The following is a 22,294-nucleotide window of genomic DNA, read 5'->3' on the forward strand; positions in this document are numbered from 1 at the left end:
TTGTGCCACTTGTAAGCTACTAAACACTGCTGAGGGACTCAGGTAACTAGGGCCTCCACTGGACAGATTTTTAATTCTTTTCTATTGGACTCTTATCACACTCTCTACAGTAACTGGTCCAAACATTCTCTTCTCAAATCAACAAAAATACAGCCTTCTGTCCCCTCCCTCTCAAGGCAAGCTTCTTTGCCTCTTGCTTGCCTGAGAAACTAGAAAGTGACTGCAAAGACCTTTTTCCTATTCCACACCGAAAAGGCCTTCTATGTTTTCCCTCACTCTTGTGATAGTGTCTAAGGACACCACCCCTTCCCATCATCTCCAGGCCCTGGTCTCTCAGATCCTTCTTCATATTTCATCTCTCCTTATGTATTGCCTCCTTCCCTGCAGCCTACAGCCATGCCTACATCCTTAAGATGCCTTCACAGGTCGAGGCCATTCCCCAAGGTATCGTCCAATTTGTCTTTTTTCATTCACAGCTAAATTTCTAGAAAAAATCCTCAGCCTCTTGCAGTCAGGATTCATGCTCCACGATTCCACTGAAAATGCTCTTCAAAGGCTACCAGAGAGACTTTCCAGAAATACATAAAATTTTATACCAGCAAAACAGAACCTTCTAGGGAGGTTGAAGAGTCTCTGAAAATGTAAAAAACAGAAACCAACAACAAAAGAAAAAAAGGTGTAAAATGATACACTCTCAGAGAGAAACTAAGTCATAATGAACTGCCAAAGGAAAAAAATTATTAGTTCGGATAGGATTTACAAGTAGTTCATACCTATGCCACAGACGTTGTTCTAAAAAATGAAAAAAAAAAAGCCCTTATCAAAGTCCTTCTTTGAGGCAATACGACAGATACCCCTTTTAGGAAGAGGAGAGAACTGTAAGGGGGGGAGGGATATAAGGATGGGATGTGTAGATATCCTCACTGGCAGTTCCTCCTGCCCTCCTTATAGTACAGTTCGTTTTCATTTAATGAAGACCCATGCAAGATTTTAAATAAATATTAAGGGTAGGAACTGAGGCTGGACTCCATTTCAATCTGGATGTCCAGTACACACCTTAAACTCAACATGTCCAAAATCAAACTCATCATCTTTTCCCCTAAACACTCCTCCTCCCCTCCATTACTGTAGAGAGCAATACTCCCCTCCCAGTTCCTCAAGGCTCACAACTTAGGGGTCATCCTGGACTCTCTCTTCCCAACCTAGACACCCCTGTAGCCCAACTGAAGCCAAGGCCTGTCAATTTCACCTTTGCAACATCTCTTGTAGATTTCACCTCTGAAGAATCTTTCTTATAGGCCCCCTCCTCTCCTCTGACCCTGCCCCACCCTATCACAGATCCTCATCCCTTCACACCTAGGCTACTCCAATAGTCACTTGGGGGGAGATGCCCCCTTTCTCAAGTCTGTCCCCCCTCCAGCCTATCCTCCATTCAGCCACCAATGGGATCTCCCTAACGGGTAGCTCTGACCACATCACCCCCTCTTCAATAAACTCCAGCGCCTCCCTACGGCCTCCAGCATGAAATACAAAATGCTGCTTGGCCTTCAAAACCCCTCCGGCCGAGCCCCCTCCTCCTTTTCCGGTCTGCTTTCTCTCTGCAGCAAGAGACGCTCCCCCTCTGTGCTCCGCCCCTCCCCCCAGGCCTGGACCACTCTCCTCCCTCTGCTCTGACCTCCCAGGCTTCCTTAAGTCCCAACTAAAATCCCTCCTCCTCCAGGAAGCCTTCTGTGTAGATCCCTACACCTTCGTTTGCACGCTGTCCGTCCCTGCGACCGCCCCCCCCCCCCCCCGCACCCCGGGACGTGAGCTCTTTGAGGGCACCCTGCCAGACACACAGCAGTAACAATCACCGAATTGCACTGAACTAGAAAGGCGAGGTCCCGGGGCGGGGAAAGGGCTGCAGGAGGGTAAAAACAGCCTTCTAAAAAGTGAGCACATGGGCGGGCTGAATTTAGGGTGGATCTGGATTAACCCTAGCGAGGCCAACGGCGGCCGGGAGGATTTGGCCCCTCCGGGAAGAAAGTCCGGAAGAAAACCGCAGAGGGCCCTTTAAGGGGCTGGCGTCACGTGACACTTCCCGGCAACATGGCTCTTTCCCTGTGAACATGTCCTGAGGCGGGGCTTGGGAGCGCCGCCCGCGGATTGGCCGGGAGCGGGGGAGGGCGGGGCCGGCCTCAGTGCGAGGGAATTGAGACTAGGCGAGGGAGCCGGAGCCGGAGCCGCCGCTGCCGCTCTGGGGTAAGTCTCGCCGGGGCCGCGCCGCGCTCAGCGCGGGGCCTCCGAACTTGGTCGGGCCGGGGTCTCACCACCTCCCTCACCTCCGCTGGGGACCACAGGCCTTGGGAGTATTGACCTCGTCTGGCTCCGCCTCCTGACCCTGGGGTCAGAGGTTTCGGCTCGGCCGCCGGCGCCTTTCGTGGGCTCAGCTTGAGAATTGGGCGGGACCTCCGAGGTCATCATCTCCACGCCTCTTATTTTACAGATGGGGAAACTGAGGCCCAGGCAGTTGAAAGGACTTACCCGTGGCCGCCAGGGGGCGTCACGATGCACAGAGCGCTCGGCCGGGAGTCAGGAAGAACTGAGTTCGAGCCTCAGACCCTGGCAGCCAGGCCATCCTGGCCGATCGCTTCATCCGTCCCTGCCTCAGTTTCCTCGCTTGTGAAATGGGGATCATTGGGGGAGGCTCCAAGGAGCTGCCGTCTGGGGTCCACGGGTGGATTCGAACCCAGGCCCTCCCTCCAGTGGCCTAGGCACGGCTGACTTGCAGCCTGCCTGAGAATGAATGGGGTGTCCCAGTGGACCCCAAGCTGACCCGGAGTTTGGCCAGGAGGATTGTGGGGGGCGGGGTCCCAGCCTTGGCTCCGATCCCACTCGGGACCAAGAGAGACTGTACAGAAAAGATCAGACCAGGCGTGGGCAAGGGTGCAGAAACCATTTCTACTTAGTTAATTGTTCCTAGGTGCTCAGCCTCTCATGGGTGTGGGTAGCTGGGCATCATCCCCTGGCCTAGGGAACATCCTAGAGGGTCATTGTGGGGGTCAGGACCCTTCCAGCCTTCCTCCCCCCTCCCCATATGAGCCCGCCCAAAGGGAAGGGGCTGCTCGTGGCCTGCGTGGGGGGCGGTGGTGTCCCAGGAACTGCTTGTCCAGGGAAGATTTGTCCCCACTTCTTTTCCTGGGAAGATTGTCACTAATGCCCCAGTGCAGCCTTTCCACCAGTGCAGGCCTACACCTCCTTGGGAGCCTGAGAAATTAAGCTACTTGCCCTGACTCACCTGGGCAGCCAGGCGTGTTAAGCGCCTCCCCTGCACCAGGGACTGTGATAAGCACTGGGGATATAGAAAGAGGCTGGAGACAGGCCCTGCCCTCAAGGCAGAGGAAGCCAGGGAGGTCAGTGGGCACCCAAGTGGCGCAGTGGATAGGGTCTGCAGTCAGGAATTCCTGCCTCAGATACGTACTAACTGTATGACCCTGGATAAGTCACTTCACCCTGTTTACCTCAGTTTCCTCACCTGTAAAATGAGCTGGAGAAGAATGTGGCAAACAAAGACCCCAAAGGGTCAGACATGATTAGCCCACAAAAGGAAGTCAGTGGTCAGAACAGATGAGGAGAAGCCTTGGAGCCATGGGGGCAGTGAGAGAAAAGGAGCTGAGAGATGGAGTGGAGGCTGGGCTCCCCAGATCATGGAGAATGTGGAGGAAATCAGGTATATAAGTCCAGAAGGGCAGGAGGGGGCAGGTTAGGAAGGGCTTTGAAGGCCAAATTGAGCATTTGTATTTGATCCTGGAGGCCATAGGGCGCTATCATGGTTTACTGAGTAGGGCGTAACATGGTCAGACCTGGGTCTTAGGAAAATCCCTTTGGTGGCTGAATGGAAGATGGGCTGGAGTGGGGAGAGGCTTGAGGCAGGCAGACCCTCCCCACCACACTCTGCTCCCACCCCAGCTGCTATTGCAGTGCCACTGTGAGGTGATGAGGTTCTACACCAGGGTGGGGGCAGTCAGGGGAGAGAAGGGAGTAGATTTGAGAGATGTTGGAAAGATGACATGTTGAGCATGGTGGGTGAGAGAGAGTGGGGTCCAAGATGACCTCTGAGTTGTGGGAGGGAGGCTTGCAGGGAAGATAAGATGTCTACTGGACATCCAGGTTGAGACACTGGAAGATTGCATCGTGGCCTGGAGGAGGATTCAGCAAAGGAGACAAAGAAGGGACAATCGGAAGGGGAGGAGGAGACTGGGGGTGGGGGTGGGGTTTCAGAACACCCAGAGAGAAGACATGTCTAGGAGGAGGGTCGTCCATGGCCACAGTGAAGTCAAGAAGAATGAGGGCTGAGAAAAGGTCATTGGCAATGAGATCACCCCTTGGAGAGAGCAGCTTTGGTGGAGGAAAGGTGACAGACTGTGGAAAGGAAGGGAAACTGAGGCATGGGTGGTTGCCACTTCTGCCGGCAGCCTCTGAAGCCAGGTGCTCCTGGCCCCCAGGGCTGGCTCTCTGACCACTCTGACCTACCTACTATATCCTGGAATAATGGTCAGGTCAGGGCCTGGACCTTTGAACCCTTGATGAACCAGAGCTGTCTCCTTTGCATTTTTAGAGAGTACTCTAAGTGTCCGCTGCCAGGATTTGTCAGAGGTGGGCTCAGAGCCGAGGCTCCCTGACTCTTTTCTCCAAGAAGATGTCCTCATGGTAATCAACATTTAGGCATCTCAAGATTTGCAAATGCTATGTGTTGGAGGTGTCTGACAAGACTCCCAGAGTGCTACCTGAACCAGATTGAAATGTTATTTTACACAATCAGTACAAATCTAAGACTGCAGCATTACCCAGTTAAGACACTCTGCTCCATTGGCGGTTGGCCTCCATGCTTGATGGGCTGCTGGTCATCTATGCGGACTTAGAGGAGTTTCTCCAGACCTTGTGATCCCCAGCTGAGGGTCAGAGAGGTCACGTACTTACCAGACGGATAGACTGCCTGACTTCCCCATGCAGGACAAGGAAGGAAATGACTGAAACAGGATTCACATCCAGGCCTCTCAGACTCCTAAATCAGGGTTTCTTCCCTTGTGCTGCTCTGCTTTCTGTATTAAGCCAGCATCATTCAGTCAACTAAAAGTATTGAATTCCTAGGGTACTGTCCTCTCTAAGGGTTAAAATAAGGATCAGCCTGGGGCCTTGCCCTGAAAGTTCTTGTGGGAGCCCAGAATCAGAGACCTCAGAGGCTGTCTGACCCCATCCATACCAGAGAGCATTTCTTAGGTTCTTATTCTGTGCCAGGCTTCAAGTGTGCCAAGTGCTGGGGATACAGATAGGAAAGGGAGATAGTCCCTGCCCTCAAAGAATCAATGTCATTCTTGGGGGAGGAGGATTTTTAGGCTGAGCCCTTGAAGGGATGGGGAGTGGAGCCACTAGGAGCAATGGGGGTGTTGGTTTTCCCTACATTCCCTAGAGCGGGGAGGGGATGGGGGATGTGCATGGGGTGCTCCCCCAGTGACTATGGGAGAGAAATATGATCCCAGGTTGGATCCAGGGCTGAGCATCACAGCTCCCCTGGGCCTAGTCTGGGGAGGAGCCCACTGGTGTGGACACGATGCAGCAGCTGCCTTAGCAGTGGATGGGATTCGAATCCTCCTAGGGGAGTCGTGCTTCCAGACGGAACTCTGGTGGCTTAAGAGCCTTGTGAAGGCAGTGACGATTTTGGTTTTGGTCTGCCCCCAGCTTGTACCTCTGAGACATCATCACTGGGTCCTGAATTGAGTTGTTTATGACCCCAGCAGTGGTTATCCTGGCAGGAGAGAGATGAGAAGGGAGGCTAAGCTGTGGTGGGCACTGGGGCAGCTCATCCTCGTACTTCTCTCAGTCTCCCCCTTTATAGAAAGGCAGAACAGGAAGATCCTGGCATAGGCTCCAGTGGTCTGGTTGAAAGCCTACAGTCAGTTGGCCTTGAAGCAGCAGAGAATATTATTAGAAACCAGGGAAGGAGAAAGAAGTGCACACAGGCACAGAATTTAGAGCTGGGGTGTGCTCAGAAGGGAGGCAAACTCCCTAATTTTATTTTCTCTTACTTAGTTTTTATGTCACCATAATTTTCCTCAGTATCTTTCCCCCTTCCCTTCCCAGAGTCATTCTATATAACAGATAGTATTTTTAAAGACAAAAAAGAAGGAAAATCGGCATGATGATCAAGACAAAACAAGAAACAAACCACAAAATCCCAATGCAGAACACTTGTGCACCTCTGTTCTGTTCAGTTGCTTCAATCATGTCTGACTCCTTGTGACCCTGGTTGGGGTCTTCTTGGCAGAGATCCTGGAGTGGTTTGCCATTTCCTTTTCCAGCTTATTTTACAGATGAGGAAACTGAGGCAAACAGGGTGAAGTGACTTGCTCAGGGTCACACAGCTAGTAAGCGTCTGAGGTTGGATTTGAACTTAGATCTTCCTGATGCCAGGCCTGGCTCTCTATTCAGGGGGCCACCTAGTGGCCCTTGTGAACCTCACCTTTTGTAAACTCTTTAATTTTATAGGTGATGAACTTGGGACTCAGTAAAATTAAGTTGCTGCCTACAGTTTCATAAATGATGAGTAGCCAAGGAGTGATTTGAACCTACATTTGAACCTGGGCTCTTTTTACTGTGGTTTAATGTGATGCGAAGAGGAGCGTGTGGATGGCTGGGGGGCCGACTGTCCTTGGAGTCAGGAAGAGCTGAGATACTTGCTGTTTGTGTGACCCTGGGCAAGTCACTCTCAGTCTCTTCAACTGTCATATGGGACAATATCAGTACCTTCCTCCAAAGACTGCTGTGAGGATCAAATGAGATGATATTTGTAAGGCATTTAGTGCATTGTAGACTCTGAGCAAACAGGAGTAAAGCCTAGCACATTGTAGGCACTTAATGCATATTTGTTCTCCCTTCTCCATCATAGGATTGCTGTGGGGTGCTTTGCAAACTTTAAAGGGCCATATAAATGCTGGTGATTGATTTTCTTGCTGAGAAAAGGTCATTGAACCAGCAATTAGACCTAGCTTCTAAATGTGGTTCTTCTTTTATGTCCCTGGGTGACCTTTGTAATTTTCTTCATCTCTAAAATGGAGGGGATGGAGCAGCTCTGAGATTCCACATTCTTGAGCAGAGCCCATGGACTGTACCCCTGTTCTAGAGCCCCTTGCAGCCCTGCTGTTCTGTCATTCCAGACTGGAGGCAGGGGAGCTATCCAGAGGACTAGGAAGGCCCTAGTGGCTGCCCCAGCATCCTGGGGCCATGTCAGAGCGAGAGGAGCGGCGCTTTGTGGAGATCCCCAGGGAGTCAGTCCGGCTCATGGCTGAAAGTGCCGGGCTGGAGCTGAGTGATGAAGTAGCCTCGCTTCTGGCTGAGGACGTCTGCTACCGTCTCAGGGAGGCCACCCAGGTAGTGGCCCAGCAGGGAAGGGGAGGGGAGGCCCCATGGCTGCCCCGATTCCCTCTGTGGTCTGGCCTTTCTGACAACTCCTTTCTGCTAACTAACCTCAGAACAGCTCCCAGTTCATGAAGCACACCAAACGGCGGAAACTGACGGTGGAAGATTTCAACCGTGCCCTGAGGTGGAGCAATGTGGAGGTGAGGCCTGGCCTTCTCTGGGCAGGGCCGGGCCAGGTGCCCAGGCCCCCCCTGCCTAGGCTTGAGATCTCTCACCTGTCAGAGGAGCTTAGGAATAACTGTTGTGCAACAACCTTGCTCAGTCGTGTGGGATCTTAACGCGATGTAGAAACAGGAAGGATGACTTTTATAATTATGGTCTCACAGTTATGGGGTGGTCAGGGAAAGCCTCATGGAAAAGCAAGGACTTTAGTTGGGCCTCAAAGGATGGTACAGATTGGGGAGGGATGTCCTCCCAGGTGGACAGAGCGCTGTGAACATTAGCTTTGTATGTAAATACCTCATGTGGTAGAGGAAGTTCAGAACTGTGGAATGGGTAGGAAATGAATGAGAAAATAATCCTCCAAAGTGGAGATGGCACAGCACCATCTTTGTCTCCAACTCTTCTCCGATGCCCCATGATGCTGTGCCCCAGAGCCCTGTACTTCCCTTCCCAGTTAGCACCTTCCTAGGACTCTGCCTGGGTCTTGCTGGCCCTGCCCCTTCCCCCCAATCATCTTCCTGGGTGATGATTTAAGGTTTCCAGAATGTCTAACCTTGCCCTCCTGCTCTTAGGCAGTGTGTGGCTATGGCTCCCAGGAGACCCTGCCCCTGCGCCCCGCCAGGGAGGGTGACCTCTATTTCCCTGAGGACCGAGAGGTGAACCTCGTGGAGCTGGCACTGGCAACCAACATTCCCAAGGGGTGCCCTGAGACAGCTGTGAGAGGTGGGAGCCCCTGGGGGCTGGCCCAGAGGGAGGAGGTGGTTCAGGACCACGGAGCGGGGAGAGATAGTGAGTGGAGTGGGAGTGACCTGCCTTCTCTGATCTTTCTTTAGTTCATGTTTCCTATCTGGACGGTAAAGGAAATGTGGAGCCTCAAGGATCAGGTAAATGGCGAGAACACTTTTTGTTCTTTTGGAAATTGTTAAATATTTCATTTGTTTCAACCGGCCAAAATTCACCTTCTTGTTCTTCCACCCCAACCTCCCTCCCGGCTGATAGGGCAAGAAACAAACTCATTATACATGCATGGAGTGGATCAAAACCCACTTCTGCTTTGGCTGTGCCCCCTCAAATGTGCCCAGAGGAGGGGGGGCATGTCTGCTCCTTGGGCCATGGAATTGTGGTTGGTCTGCATACTGGGAGGAGGTCGAACCAGGGGGTTCTTTATTACTTGTTGAGCCATTCCCCAAGGCATGCATGCAAGCGTGTATGTGTGTGGGGTGTGTGTGTGTGTGTGTGTGTGTGTGTGTGTGTGTGTGTGTGTGTGTGTGTGTGTGTGTGTGTGTGTGTGTGTGTGTACAGTCGCACATGCATCCTTCCTTCATGTGTCCACTGCTACCCCCACCTTGTATGTGTGTGTCTATGTAGAGTCTACCCTCCATTTTGGGAGATGATTTCCCTTACGCTTCCTTTCCTGTCCCCCAAACTTCCACTGTATTGCTCATCTCCTCTCTTTTCTGAGGACCAACAAGACGGAAGAGCTGCTCCTGGGCCTTGTCTCCTTGGATTCCCTCCTGGACCCTGATGGTGATGGGGTTCCCAGGAGTCATCACCCCATATATCCTTTAGCATTATTCTTTCGTGTTTGCCTTTCTATCTTTCTGTTCACACTTGTCTTTGAACTGCAGAGTTTTTATGAGCTCTGGTCTTTTCATAAGGAGGCCTCCTGAGTGACAAAGCAGAACTCACTGACCCTGTAAGCTCATCAGCTGGCATATGGCGAGTCTCACACCCAGAGTCCCCCACCTCTCCAAAGAAGGGAGGGAAATGTAGTTCATCAAAGAGCCCTAGTTGTCAGGGGAAGCCACGGTTGCAGTTTTCTTTCCTATAATTTGGTTCTCTTTCACCCAGAGCCTCAGCTTTGCCCAAGTTCACCCCTACCATCCCTTGGTATTGGCCAACAGCAGACTCTGCTCCCAGCCCTGACCCACAGTGTTCTAAGTTGGCATCTTTTTTGCAAAAGATGAGCATGCCCTGGGAGTGGGGGGGAGGGAAGGGAGGTGACTTCCACCACTGAGCAGCACAGGTTATTCTTTGATCTAATCAGTAGATCATCTTCCAGAATTGCAGGTTGTCCCCTTGCAGCCTGATGAAGGCTGAACCTGTCCACTTGTGGCTAGGCTCGGCCTGGGATTGTGTCCCTCCTCCAACCTGCCCCTAAATTCAACTGTGCTTGCCTTGGGGTTCACAGGTCTGGCTTCTGGGACATGGGGGCTGGGTCACTGAGCAAGCTGCACAATAGGGTTTGGAGTTAGGAGAGAGCCCATGCGCCCACTCTTGTTTGGATGCATCCAGAGCATCTTGAGAAGGACAGCAGCTGTTTGACTTTGCCTCCTCCATCTTCTGTGCAGGCAGTTAATTTTTTGAACATAAGTGTAAGGCTTGATAGTGTCCTGCTAAATGAAACCTCACTTGAATAGCATCTTCCTCAGACAAGTGGCCAATCAGGATCACTCTGTAACTGTCTTAGCCATGTCATCTGAAAGTTTGATGAGCTGGTCACCAAGGCCTATTACCTAAACCATAGATAAAATGTCAAGTAGCATGAGGCTCACCTGCCAAGTCCCAGACAGGCTACCAAGGACACTGGAGGGGCCTTTCCTCATCATTCACATTACTGAACCTGTCTATTCCCTTCCAGTGCCCAGTGCTGTCTCCTCACTGACAGATGACCTGCTCAAGTACTACCAGCAAGTGACTCGAGCCGTGCTGGGGGATGACCCACAGCTCATGAAGGTCAGGGCTGCCTGACCTCCCAGGTTTCCTTTAAGTCACTCCTCCTCCTTGTCTGTCACAGGGGCCCAGCTGGGGTCTGCATAGCAGCCAGCCTGGTGTATAAGGGTTTTCCAAGGTTTGTTTTCCTGAGTCTCCATCGTGCAGTATCCCCCAGGCTTTCACCCTAACCCCCTCTGAGGCCACTCCCTGTTCTAGGATGGTAACAGATCTGTCTGACTTGTTGAGGGCTCCAGACTAAGCAGCCTTCCCTTCCAAGCTTTTTGGCCTCTTGTCTCCACCACTGTATTTGGATTACTCTTTGTTCCCAAGACTCCTTTCATTTTCCATATAGATGTGAGGAACGTGGGCATGAGTTCAGGGTCATCACCAGTCTTCTTATCAGAGCAGCAGAAAAGGGGACAAGGAGAGAGTTCTGGTCCACAGGCCAGGAAAGTCAGCACGTCCAGCTTTCTTTCCTTGGTGCTCTGCTCCTCACCCCTGCTTCCAGGACTGTAGCTTTCTGCGTCTTGGCCTGAGCTGAAGTAACAGGATCTAATTTGTTATATGTTACCTGTCCTTCTGAGTCAAGAGTCCCAGGGGGTGGAGGTAGGGAGACTAAGGCCAGCACAGCAAAGATACTGACCTGGAATATGAGGTCAAAAGGCCTGGGGGGGCAACTTTGCTTGCTAAAATTGTTTTTACCCCTCCCTCCATTTCTATGGTCCTCCCTGATTTACAAACCCCTCCCCTACAAAAACCTGTTGACACAGATACTGAGTACTACAAGTATTATGATGCCCATTTAACAGATTTGAAAATTAAGACTTGCCCACAGTAACACAACCAGTAAGTGTAGCTGGGCTTGTGGCCTTGTTGGGGGCTTTCCTGGTTGTCCCCAGGGATCAAGGGAAGTTTCTCTTTAGACTGTGTCCTCAGTGTGAGTTTCTCCATCCTTATTCCTCTTTCCTCTGAAAGGGGATCAGGGCTTAGATGGTGTTTTTCTTTAACTTGTGTAGGTGGCCTCACTGAAGGCTGTGGGGGGCCCAGCCTGACCAAGGGGGAGCCAGAGAGTGTTCAGTGGAACCCAGTACCAGCCATCCAGGGGTCTCTGGGCCTCAGCTTCCAACTCCCATGGCCCCTGTCCCCAGGACTGTGCAGGCCTTCCTGGGCTCTGGACTCTGGGCGCCTGGAAGCCTGGGCACGCAGGGCTCACGTTCACTGTCTGCTGCTCTTCCAGGTGGCCCTCCAGGATCTGCAGACCAACTCTAAGATTGCAGCTCTACTGCCGTACTTTGTGTATGTCGTCAGTGGGGTGAGTGACAGAGGGAGGGTCAGAAGCTGAGGGCTGTGTGGGATCATAGCTGTGGGAGGTTGGGGCACGCAGTAGGGATTAGAGCTGCAGAAGGATGGGGCGTGTAGGAGGGATTCTAGCTATGGAAAGTTGGGGGACACAGTAGGGATTAGAGCTGCAGACAGGTAGAATATGCAATGGGGCTTGTAGCTGTGGGAAATTGGGGTGCACAGTAAGGATTATACCTGCAGGAGATTGGTATTACAGCTGCAGAATTTAGGAGGAGAGGACAGGTGGACAGGAGAAGGGGGAAGAACGTATTCATTATTTTAGTCCATCAGACAGGTGCAGAACTACTCCTCCCAGGACTTCCTAGTGGGGGTGACTTGGCCTTGAGGCATAGCACCCCCTTCCTCCGTGACTTGGTGGTCAGTGTTCGAGTGTTGCCACCTCCAGAATAGCCTCCCCCTTGTAGCTGCCTCTGGACTTGGCCAGGCTGGTCTTTGGAGGATGCTGGGCTCATACTTGAAGCCTTTTCGACCTGCTTGGACATGCTGACCTGGTGTTCAAGGCCCTGGGTCACTTCTGGGCTGTTCTGGGACTCGAGACAAGCACCACCTGCAGGCTTTCCAGGTGTCAAAGCTGTCCAAGCTGGGTGTGGAGGCAGGAGGACTCAGGTCATCTTCAGTGGGAGGGCCAGCACTTAGTGTGGATGCAGAATCTACTGGCTAGAAACAGAAGCAGAGCCTCTATCACCCTGAGCAAGTCACTTCCCTTGGGCCTCAGTTTCCTTGTCTGGAAAGGAAGGAGTTTGGGCTTCCAAGGTCTCTTTTCCCCTGTGGATCTGTGGTCCTGTGACACCATCCCACATGCATGTCCTTGGCTTCTCAGCCCTAGGGCTCAGCACTGGGGGTAGTGGGTGCCTCTTCCCTAGTCACAACCTCCTGTTCTGATTCTTCTCCTGCCAGGTGAAGTCAGTGAGTCATGACTTAGAGCAGCTGCATCGGCTGCTGCAGGTGGCCCGGAGCCTCCTCCGGAACCCTCACTTGTGCCTGGGGCCCTATGTCCGCTCCCTGGTGGGCAGTGTTCTCTACTGTGTCCTAGAGCCGCTGGCTGCCTCCATCAACCCCCTGAATGACCACTGGACATTGCGTGATGGAGCTGCCCTCCTGCTCAGCCACATCTTTTGGTAGGGGGCCCTGAAACTGGCATGGGTGGGGTGGCACTGCTTCCCTCATCGCCACGTCCTGTGCTGAGGCCAGGGGGTGGGTGTCTCACCTAAGGACGTTTCCCTGCTAATTATAATTTCCCTGCCATCCTGACTCTCACAGGACCCATGGGGACCTAGTGAATGGCTTATCGCAGCAGATCCTGCTGTCACTGCAGAAAGTGCTGGCTGACCCGGTCCGGCCTCTGTGTTCCCACTATGGGGCTGTGGTAGGGCTGCATGCCCTGGGCTGGAAGGTGAGATCAGAGTTTCTCCCTGGGCACTGGGTCTGTGGTGGGTCAGGCCTGGGGAGGTGCTGGGAATCAGAGAACCCAGGTGCTGCCCTTGAGGCATTTACTCTCCCCTGGGAAGGAGACCCCAGAGCACTGGGTGTGCTGGGGGCAGAGCTGAGGGCCATGCCAGGGCTTTGTCATATCTGCCTCCTCGTGTCCTCCATCTCTGGGCAAGCTGGTTGCTCTCCCCGCCCACTCCCCCGTTTGGGCATCCAGTAAACTCCTCCTACATGGGGTGAGGGCCAGCAGAAGCTGGGGGACAAGAAGGACCCTCCAAGGTCAGTGGACTGACTGCCCTGCCTCCCCCCACAGGCTGTGGAGCGGGTCCTGTACCCACACCTCTCCACCTACTGGGCCAACCTACAGGCTGTACTGGATGATTACTCCGTGTCCAACGCTCAGGTGAAGGCAGATGGACACAAAGTGTACGGAGCCATTCTGGTGAGTGACGACAGGCCAGGTCGGGAGGAGGGGATGCAGCGTGGGGGTGGCCCCCCTTCTCACACCCTCCCCTGACCCTCCAGGTGGCCGTGGAGCGGCTCCTCAAGATGAAGGCGCAGGCTGTGGAGCCCGGCCGAGGCCGAAGCTGCCGGCGCCCCGAGGACCTGCCCTGGACTGGCCTCCTCCTGCATGAGTCGCCCGCCGGGGAGCCAGGCTTCGGGCCAGGGGCGCCCCTGGCTCCGGGCACCCTGGGGCTGGGGAGCCCGGCCCCTCCCGTGCCACTCGGGGACACGTATAGGGAGCTGTACGCCTTCTTCGGGGACAGCCTGGCCACCCGCTTCGGCACCGGGCAGCCCGCGCCCACGGCCGCCCGGCCCCCCGGGACCAAGAAGGAGCCCGCGGCCGTGGCCGACGCCGTGCGCAAGATGCCCCAGCTGACGGCCAGCGCCACGGTCAGCCCCCGGGACGAGGAGAGCCCCCGCGGGGCGGCCCCGGGCGGCCCCGCCAGCGCCCCCGGCCCGGGCCCCTCCGCCGCGGCCGACAGCCGGCCCCTGCCCCGCGTTCACCGGCCCCGGGGGGCGCCCCGGCAGCAGGGGCTGTGCGCGGGGGCCCGTGACGTCTTCCAGAGGAGCCGCTTCGCCCCCCGGGGCGCCCCGCACTTCCGCTTCATCATCGCCGGGCGGCAGGCGGGCCGTCGCTGCCGCGGCCGCCTCTTCCAGACGGCCTTCCCGCCGCCGCAGGGCCCCAGCCCGGCCTCCCGCTACGCCCAGAAACTGCCCATGATCGGCCGCACCGCCCGGCCTGCTCGCCGCTGGCTCCTGTCGGACTACTCGCTCTACCTCCCGCTGTGAGGGGGCGGGGCGAGGCAACGAGCGAATGAGCGAGCGCCTGCTCCAGGCTCCGCCCCGGGACCGCCTCCTCGCGGACTAGGGTATCGACTCTACCTCCCGCTGCGAGGGCGGGGCAGGATGAGAAGAACCAATGAGCGTCTCCTCCAGGCTCCGCCCCCGGGCCTGCCCTCCACTCACTATAGTACTGGCTAGAGCTCTACCTCCTGCTGTGAGGGGGCGGGGAGAAGGCGTGAACGAGCGAGCTCGGGCTCGGACTACTTCCTGTACTTCCAGGTGCAGGCCCCGCCCAGCCATCCCCTAGGCGGAGTGTGTAATGGAGGAGGCGGGCCAGCGCCCCCGTCAGGTTCTGGGGAACTGGGCCACACGCCTTCTGGGCTTCCGCACCGAACCTGTTGCTCGCTCGCAGAGGCTCTGGGCAGATGAAATTTCAGCTGAGCCGCTGACTGGTGGGGGCGGAACCTTCTCTAGAATCAAAGAAGTGGAGCTGCAGGGGGGCGGGGCGTATGCAAATAAAGATTGGCCGAGGCCGAGGCCGGCGTGATGACGTCTGTGCGTGCGAGGCGGTTGGACCTAGGAAGGCGCGGGTTGGGCGGGGCTGGGCGGGGCGGCAATGGCGCTCCCCGGGCTGCACCGTGCCGAGCTCGTGCTTCTCGCAGCCGCCTTCCTGGCCGGGGCCGTGGTGGCTGCCGCAGTCGTCCGGACTCAGGTGGGGGCCGCGGGGTTGGGACGACCTAGAATCCCCCTCTGGACAGCGAGGGGGTGGGTGGACTCCCCGGCCTCTAAGGTCGCTTCCGCCCCCTGGGCCTCAGTTTCCCCCTGGACAGCGAGGGGGTGGGTGGACTCCCCGGCCTCTAAGGTCACTTCCGCCCCCTGGGCCTCAGTTTCCCCCTGGACAGCGAGGGGGTGGGTGGACTCCCCGGCCTCTAAGGTCGCTTCCGCCCCCTGGGCCTCAGTTTCCCCCTGGACAGCGAGGGGGTGGGTGGGCTCCCCGGCCTCTAAGGTCACTTCCGCCCCCTGGGCCTCAGTTTCCCCCTGGACAGCGAGGGGGTGGGTGGGCTCCCCGGCCTCTAAGGTCACTTCCGCCCCCTGGGCCTCAGTTACCCCTGGACAGCGAGGGGGTGGGTGGGCTCCCCGGCCTCTAAGGTCACTTCCGCCCCCTGGGCCTCAGTTTCCCCCCGGACAATGAGAGGCTTGGATTATGGCCAGTCCCCCAAGTGGTTGTGTGTATCAGATCCCGTGTCCAGTTACAGGCATGCTCATGTAAAGTATCACCACTGGCTCTAGCCCAGCGCCCATGCACTATTTGAAGAACATGACCCCTTCGAGGAGGGGCTCCTCCCCACAGAAGTAGCTGGGCTGGTTTTTTGCCTCAGGCAGGATGAAGTTGGTTGTCCCTGAGGTGCCCATAGGTGTTCTCATTCTGCCAGCCCACAGTCAACAGCGACCTCATTTGGGATTTGCTGCTGAATTCTCATCCCTTGGTCCTGGGACTTGGGTATCTAGGAAGCACCCCACCTCCCTGACCTGGCTCTCCTGAGCCTGGTGAGCATCTGCCACCTTCTAAGGACCTGCTTAGGCTGTTGCTCCTACTACAGCAAGTCATGGGGTCATAGAGCTAGAAGGGACGTTGGAACACAGGAGGAAACTGAGGCCTGGGAAAGGCCCTGTGCTACCCTAGTAAGAAACTGAACTAGGATATGAGTGCTCCAGGGTTTGGAGTTTGTGCATCCTGGTCTTCATTTTAAAGAAGTTATTGTTGGCATCTTGATATTTTCCACCACTTGTCTCAGTGTAGCGCTTCTAGAGAACCATCTGTTTCTTATAACAAAGAATCCAAAAGGAGGAGAAAGTTGAACAAAGGTAACTCCACACTGAAAAGTCTGCATCTGGCACCTGCACCTGCCAGTGTCCCTTCCCCCTACTTCCTGCAGAGAAAGGGATAGAGGCACTTTCTCTGCCCTTCCTTTGGGTCCAGGCTCGGCCACCCTACTTTCCATAAACTCACTTCTTTCCACTTACGTCGTCGTCATTTTCTGGCCCTGCTGACTTCACTTTGCATCAGTTCTTAGAAGTCTGACGATTCTTTGTTGTCATTTTTCTCAATACATAGCATCAGCCCTTCCGTGGCTACCACGGACTGTTTGGCCAGGTGCCAGGCAGTGGGCATTCACCTTTCCAGTTCTTTGCTATGACTGTTGAGGCTCTGCTTGTCGAGGATAACCCCCTGAAGCTACTCAGGGTGTGTTTGAGGGTGCGTGTATGTGAAGGACTAGGTTGTGAGAGAAGGTTTAGGCTCTGGCCGGGGCAGAATCAGGAGAGATAGGTGGGGGCTGTTGAGAAACAGATTTTCAGACCATTTGAGGGGAAATTGGTTCCTGAAGAGAACAGTCCCAGGTGGGTTGTGCTGAAGGACCACTTCTCAGAGACTTCGATTCCACACCTCAGAGGCCCTTCCAGCCTTGATTTGGTAAAGGCTTTGTCATTTTCCACAATGATCACTTCTAACTTGATTTCCACCAGAGTTTAGAGCAAGAAGGAAATGAAACAGCATTGAGGTTAGAGACCCACAGGCTTGGTGGGGCAGGAAGAGGTTGTGTCAGTGGAGGAACAAACAGTTCCCCATCTGGCCCTACCCAGCCCCTCCCTGTTCTACCAGGTCCTGCCCAGCCCTACCCTGCCCCTCCCTGTCCTGCCCAGCCCTACCCTGCCCCTCCCTCTCCTACCCTGTCCAGCCCCTCCCTGTCCTATCCTGTCCTGCCTGGTCCTGCCCAGCCCTACCCTGCCCCTCCCTGTCCTACCCTGCCTGGTCCTGCCCAGCCCTACCCTGCCCTGCCTGGTCCTGCCCAGCCCTATCCTGCCCCTCCCTGTCCTACCCTGTCCAGCCCTTCCCTGTCCTATCCTGTCCTGCCTGGTCCTGCCCACCCTGTCCTGCCCTGCTCAACCCTGCCTAGCCCTGTCCTGCTCCTGGCTTGAGGAACTTGGACTTTTTAGTGGCCAAAAACGTACCTCCATTGGTTTATATCCCAGCCACCCCTTGGGTCAGGCTGCACCTTACATTCAAAAAACAATGATTGATGGACCTCAGGACAGAGTAGTCCTATCCCCACAACCACCCAGAGTAGCTTATAAAAGCCATTTTCTGTGGTGCATCTTTCCCACCATATTGAGCCCCAATGTGTGGAGTGAATCTTGGGAGTCAGAACTGGGTTCAAGTCCCACTTCTGATACAGACATGATCCATGTGTCATGTAATTTTGCTGAACTTAAATCTTCTGTTAGAAAAGGAAGCCGAATGGGGAGCTGGGGGTGGGGCTCTACTTGGAAATGAACATGGTGCAAAACCAAAAGGTATCAGGTCACTTTGAACAACCCTACGTTCTCTCCATCAAGTGCTTACTAATAGGAGACGTGGGTGGGTCTTGTGACCTTTGTCCCATTGTCCTAACTAGGCCTGTGCAACCTATGACCCTCTGACCACTGGTTGTGCAGGCCTGGTCAGAACCCTTGTGCAACAGAACCCTTGGGTCTGTTGGCCTTTCCTTCTCTCAGCATCAGGACAGGGCTCAAGCATTTATTAAGCACTTACTGTTTGCCGGGCCCTGTGTACTGGGGATACAAAAAGGAGATGAAAGTCAGTCCCTGCCCTGGAGGAGCTCACAGGCCAGTGGGGAGACAGCTTGCAAACAACTGGTGACTGGAGACAGAATGAATGGGTGGGGCAGTAAGGCTCAGGAGGACTGGGTAGTGCAGAAGGTAGGATGTTGGCTAAGACTCAGAGGAAGCCAGGAAGCTGAGATGAGGAGGGAGAGAAGGGGAGCGGGGGCAGTCAAGAGGTGAATCCCCAGTAAAGGCTGGGTGAGGTGTTGTGTTTGTCCTTTGTTGCCAAAGAAGACAGGATTTGGTGTTTGATCCTGGAGGCCAAGAAAAGCCACTGGAGTTTTTGATATGGTCAGACCAAGGCTTCAGGAAAATTACTTTGAGAGCCAAGTGGAGGATGAGCTTGGATTGGGGAAAAATTGGGGGGAAGGAGAGTGGACAAAGGTTCTTTCAATGGTCTAGGTTTGAGGTAATGAGGGCTGGGGCCAGGGTGTGGCAGAGGAGAGGAGGGGGCAGGGATGGAAAAGGGGTTACGAAGTAGAAAGGACAGGGCTTGAAAACTTGATTAGCCAGTGGGGGCAGGGGCAGGGAGAAGGAGGAATCCAGGATGAGCCCTTGGTTTCAAGCCTGGAGACTGGCCTGCGCCTGGACAGTCCTAGAGCAGTAGTCAGGAAAAGGGCAAGGCTTGGCAGGGAAAATCTTCCCATGTTCTCTGACTTCTTCACACATTACTAGCACTCCAATGATGTATCCTCCAGGCCCAGATTTAAGTAGGAAGAATCTGAAGGCCGAAGATGATAACCACAGGCCCCTCATTTTTCAGGGGAGGAAACAGACACAACTATGGCTGTCTGCCCAGTCCTGTGGAAGCTTCTTCCGGGCACATTTTTCATTCTGCTGACCTTGAACCCCACCCCCTGCAGCTCGCTGATTGCCTACCTGTCCCCCAAGGAGCAGAGGCAGCTGTGACAATGCCGTTGTCATCCATGTGGCCATTAGTTCCTTAGACTTTGGGGGTTCTATTGCTCCTAGCTTGGTTACCTGTGGTGCTGCTGGGCAGCTGTTTGCCTATATGTCTTCTGTCAGAAACCTCCTTGGGGGCTGATAGGAGGAGGGAGAGAATTCCAGGGTGGGGGGAACAGGAGGTGGCACCAGTGGGATCTGAGGCCAGCCCTTTGCCAGCTCTGCCATTTTCCCTCATGCAGTCAAGTAAAGGATTATAAAATCATGCTTCACCTCATTTCTAAATGCATTGGTCCATTGAATGTTGGGAGAGACCCCAAAGAACATTTTTTGCCAAAGAACAGAGACAGGATTTGACATGTCTGAGGAGACATGCTTGGACCATGTCCTCAGAAGAAATCCAAGCCTCTTGGGTGCCTTGCCTTTCCAGAAGGCCTGGCACTTTGGTCAGCCCCTGAGTCTGCCTTTCTCCCTAGGGCTCCTTTAAAGGCCAGTGCCCCATCTATGGCACTGCCCTGTGGAATGGCTCCTCCCTGGCCTTGTCCAGCTCCTCTGCCCCATCCCTCTGCTACTTTGTGGCAGGGGTCTCAGGCTTTCTGGCCCTTTATGGGCTCTTGTTGTTGTTCTACTGGATATACAGCAGCTGCCTAGAAGATTCTCAGAGGTGACTATCAAAGGGGTGTGGTGGGGGGGGGGCCGGGGTGTCGCACCTGGGGAAAGGGAGAAGTGTCCAACTCCTGGGAGCCTCTTCCTCTGCAGAAGCCCCCTTGGCCTTCGCATCTCTGTGGGCTTGTCGGCCATGGCCATCTTCCTGGTCCTAGTATCATCTTGCATCCTACGATTTGGCACCAAGACCCTCTGCGCCTCCATCATACACTCTAAGATTGTGGACTGGTAATGAGTATTGAGAGGAGGGGAAGGAGAAACACGGGGCTGGTGGCTGCCCATCTGGCCCATGCAGTGTCTTTTGGACACAGTACGGGGAGGATGGAAGGAGCAGTGCCCTAGGACAAGGCTGGTGGGATATGTTGGGAGGCAGGCTGTGGGCCCGGGTGCAGAGAGCTGCCTTTCCAGTCACTGACACACACCAGCTCTGTCATCCTGAGCAAGCAAAGTCACCTCAGGGCCCCATCTGCATTAGGAGGGGTAGCTTCCTTACCCCAAGGCAATCCCAGTCCCACTGGGCGGCGCCTGGGGAGCCCCCAGCCTTGCTCATCCAGTCTCTTGTCCGTGCAGCTGCTCAGATGCTCAGAAACTTTCCTGGGTGCCTCCTGGAACCGGCCTACATTTCTATTCCACCCTGTACGATGCAGAAGTAAGGAGATGTGGGGAGTGGTGAAGGGCCAGAGGGTGGGTGGCAGGCTCTGGGTAGCCAAGCTCCTCTCTCCCCTCTCCTACAGGCTTCCTCCTGGGTGAACCTGGTCTTGTGGTGCCTACTTCTGGCACTGCAGCTGCTGCAGTGGAAGTGGGAAGCCCCCTCATTCCAGCCCCTGGAACGGGGGGACCCTGAGTGGAGCTCAGAAACAGATGCCCTCTTTGGGTCCCGCCCATTCCGTCCCTGAAAAGAAGCTGCAATTTGCAGCCTGCTGACCAAAGACTGGATGCCCAAGTGCCTGTGACTGGCGGCCGTTCTGCAGCCGCAGGGCCTCAGCCAGTGCTCTCTCCCAGCCCCTTTCCTGCCGAACACCGCGGCCTTCCGCCTTAACAGTGACCCTCCCAGAAGAATGAAACAAAGGGATCTACTTCGGGCTCTCCAGTCTCTTTATTGGTTACTGGGTCTCCACGCTGGGGACAAGGGGTGGGATTCACAGGCTGCGGTAGGCTCCCACGGTGACGTCGAACAGCCTCCCGTTGGGGAAACGTCCAGCTTTATCCAAAAGAAAATAGAAGCGGCGGCCTTTGACCTTGAGAGGCACCACTGCTGGCACCTCTCCGCGATGAGCCACACAGGACACCTGACGCAGGGGCACGGTGAACTGGGCACCCAGGCCGAAGGGCGCGTGCGTGGTCAGCGTCACCAGCTGGCCCCCTCTGCGGAGCAGCACGGAGCGGACGGAGCGCTGGGAGAAGAGCAGCCCGGCAGCCAGCACCAGCAAGCCTGGGGAAGGGCAGGGGCAAGGGTGAGCCGGGCCAGGGGGGATCGGCGGCAGGGGCCCGGGAGCTAAGGTGGGCGGGGTGGGGGGCCTGGTGTGACCGGTCCTGGGCTGGAACTGTCCAGGAGAAGATGGCCAAGCATGGGGGGGAACGGCTACAAGGTGGGGGGCCCTAGTGTGAGTGAGCAGGGGGGATGCAGGGGCCCCTCCTGGAGGCTTCAGGAGGCCCTTCCCGACCGACCAGCTGCTGGGCCCTGGGGGTGGGCCCCGTCCTCTCCCAGCTCCCCCGCGTGGTCGGGTTGTCTGGCGCCCCGGCCCCGCAGGCCTCAGTTTCCCCAGACGTGCGCTCACCCACAGAGGCGCAGCCGGCGGCCAGTCCGTAGCGCCAGAGCGCCGAGCCGGGGCTGGGGCGGCGAGCGGACCCTTGGGCGCCGCCGCCCCCGCCCCCGGGCCCGGCCAGGGCTGCCGCGGCCAGCGACGTCCAGAAGACGCCCTGGCCGGCGCAGAAGAGGCCCAGGAAGGCGAAGAAGCGGCCGCGCTCGTGCTCGAAGAGCAGCACGTCCCGCGCTGGGGCCGCTTCGTGCAGGGCGGCCCGGGCCCAGGCAGCCCCAGGGGGCCCGAGGCGAGCGACGCGCCGAGCCAGCCCTGCCATGGTGCGCGTCGCTTCCGGGGCGGGACTTCCGGCCTCCCAGGAGCCGAGGCCAGCACAGGCGCAGCTTCATTGGGGCGGGACTTCCGGTCAAAGTCCAACCCGGGCCTTGGCCCAGCCTGGGTTTCCCCTCCGGATCCAGGGCACCTGTCCACCTGGAGCCGGCCGACCCTGCGGGGAAGAATGGGAACCCCCGGCTCTGCCTGGCGGGAAGCGGGGCGCCCCCCGCCTCCGTGAATCTCTTCTGTGACATGGGGTGCGGGTCCTAGCGCCGACCGCCCAGGCTGCTGGGGACATGGTCGTGTTTGTGGTGCGGGCGGCCACGGAGCGGGCAGGAGGGCATCGGTCACTGCGGCGCTCTGGGGGGGAGGGGGAGGGGGAGGACCACCTAGTGTAGGCGGCTTGGGGGCGCCGGGGCGTCAGAGACCGGGCTTTAGCAGGACCGAAGGCCCAACAACCCGTTTCCCCGTAGAACGAGCCCGGGGGCAGAGTGGAGGCAAGTCCGATGGCTTCTCTGCTCAGTCGCCGTTGGGCAGTGCCCGGTTGTGTCCGGCTCCGTGGGCCGGGTACAGCCACG

At 56.0% G+C, this 22,294-nt stretch overlaps 3 protein-coding genes across 3 annotated transcripts; 2 read left to right on the plus strand and 1 right to left on the minus strand.

Annotated features, from left to right (window-relative positions):
• The first annotated feature begins 2,157 nt into the window (after positions 1–2,157).
• Positions 2,158–14,946, plus strand: TAF6L (TATA-box binding protein associated factor 6 like). The gene is made up of 11 exons (XM_072637308.1): positions 2,158–2,241; positions 7,194–7,407; positions 7,509–7,595; positions 8,190–8,340; positions 8,451–8,501; positions 10,259–10,353; positions 11,570–11,644; positions 12,592–12,812; positions 12,955–13,087; positions 13,436–13,564; positions 13,648–14,946. The coding sequence occupies exons 2-11, from the start codon at positions 7,261–7,263 to the stop codon at positions 14,413–14,415; spliced, it is 1,857 nt and encodes a 618-aa protein (XP_072493409.1). The 5' UTR covers positions 2,158–2,241; positions 7,194–7,260; the 3' UTR covers positions 14,416–14,946.
• Positions 14,947–14,952: 6 nt separating this feature from the next.
• TMEM179B (transmembrane protein 179B) lies at positions 14,953–20,717 on the plus strand. The gene is made up of 5 exons (XM_072637318.1): positions 14,953–15,121; positions 19,452–19,639; positions 19,735–19,869; positions 20,212–20,290; positions 20,376–20,717. Exons 1-5 carry the CDS (start codon positions 15,026–15,028, stop codon positions 20,535–20,537), a joined length of 660 nt encoding a protein of 219 aa, XP_072493419.1. The 5' UTR covers positions 14,953–15,025; the 3' UTR covers positions 20,538–20,717.
• Position 20,718: 1 nt separating this feature from the next.
• Positions 20,719–21,856, minus strand: TMEM223 (transmembrane protein 223). Its single transcript, XM_072637322.1, has 2 exons — positions 21,420–21,856; positions 20,719–21,073 (listed from the first exon to the last, which is right to left on the minus strand). The coding sequence occupies exons 1-2, from the start codon at positions 21,718–21,720 to the stop codon at positions 20,781–20,783; spliced, it is 594 nt and encodes a 197-aa protein (XP_072493423.1). The 5' UTR covers positions 21,721–21,856; the 3' UTR covers positions 20,719–20,780.
• Positions 21,857–22,294: the final 438 nt, after the last annotated feature.

Source organism: Notamacropus eugenii, chromosome 2 (assembly GCF_028372415.1).
Source record: "Notamacropus eugenii isolate mMacEug1 chromosome 2, mMacEug1.pri_v2, whole genome shotgun sequence".
Taxonomy (NCBI): Eukaryota; Metazoa; Chordata; class Mammalia; order Diprotodontia; family Macropodidae; genus Notamacropus; species Notamacropus eugenii.

Excerpts from the sequence above, each read along its gene's own strand:
- TAF6L (XM_072637308.1), top strand. The coding sequence starts at position 7,261 with ATGTCAGAGCGAGAGGAGCGGCGCTTTGTGGAGATCCCCAGGGAGTCA. Across the intron at positions 7,408-7,508 it reads GTCTCAGGGAGGCCACCCAG|AACAGCTCCCAGTTCATGAA; the intron begins GTAGTGGCCCAG and ends AACTAACCTCAG. Across the intron at positions 7,596-8,189 it reads TGAGGTGGAGCAATGTGGAG|GCAGTGTGTGGCTATGGCTC; the intron begins GTGAGGCCTGGC and ends TCCTGCTCTTAG.
- TMEM179B (XM_072637318.1), top strand. The coding sequence starts at position 15,026 with ATGGCGCTCCCCGGGCTGCACCGTGCCGAGCTCGTGCTTCTCGCAGCC. Across the intron at positions 15,122-19,451 it reads CCGCAGTCGTCCGGACTCAG|GGCTCCTTTAAAGGCCAGTG; the intron begins GTGGGGGCCGCG and ends CTTTCTCCCTAG. Across the intron at positions 19,640-19,734 it reads TGCCTAGAAGATTCTCAGAG|AAGCCCCCTTGGCCTTCGCA; the intron begins GTGACTATCAAA and ends CTTCCTCTGCAG.
- TMEM223 (XM_072637322.1), bottom strand. The coding sequence starts at position 21,720 with ATGGCAGGGCTGGCTCGGCGCGTCGCTCGCCTCGGGCCCCCTGGGGCT. Across the intron at positions 21,074-21,419 it reads CGCCGGCTGCGCCTCTGTGG|GCTTGCTGGTGCTGGCTGCC; the intron begins GTGAGCGCACGT and ends GCCCTTCCCCAG.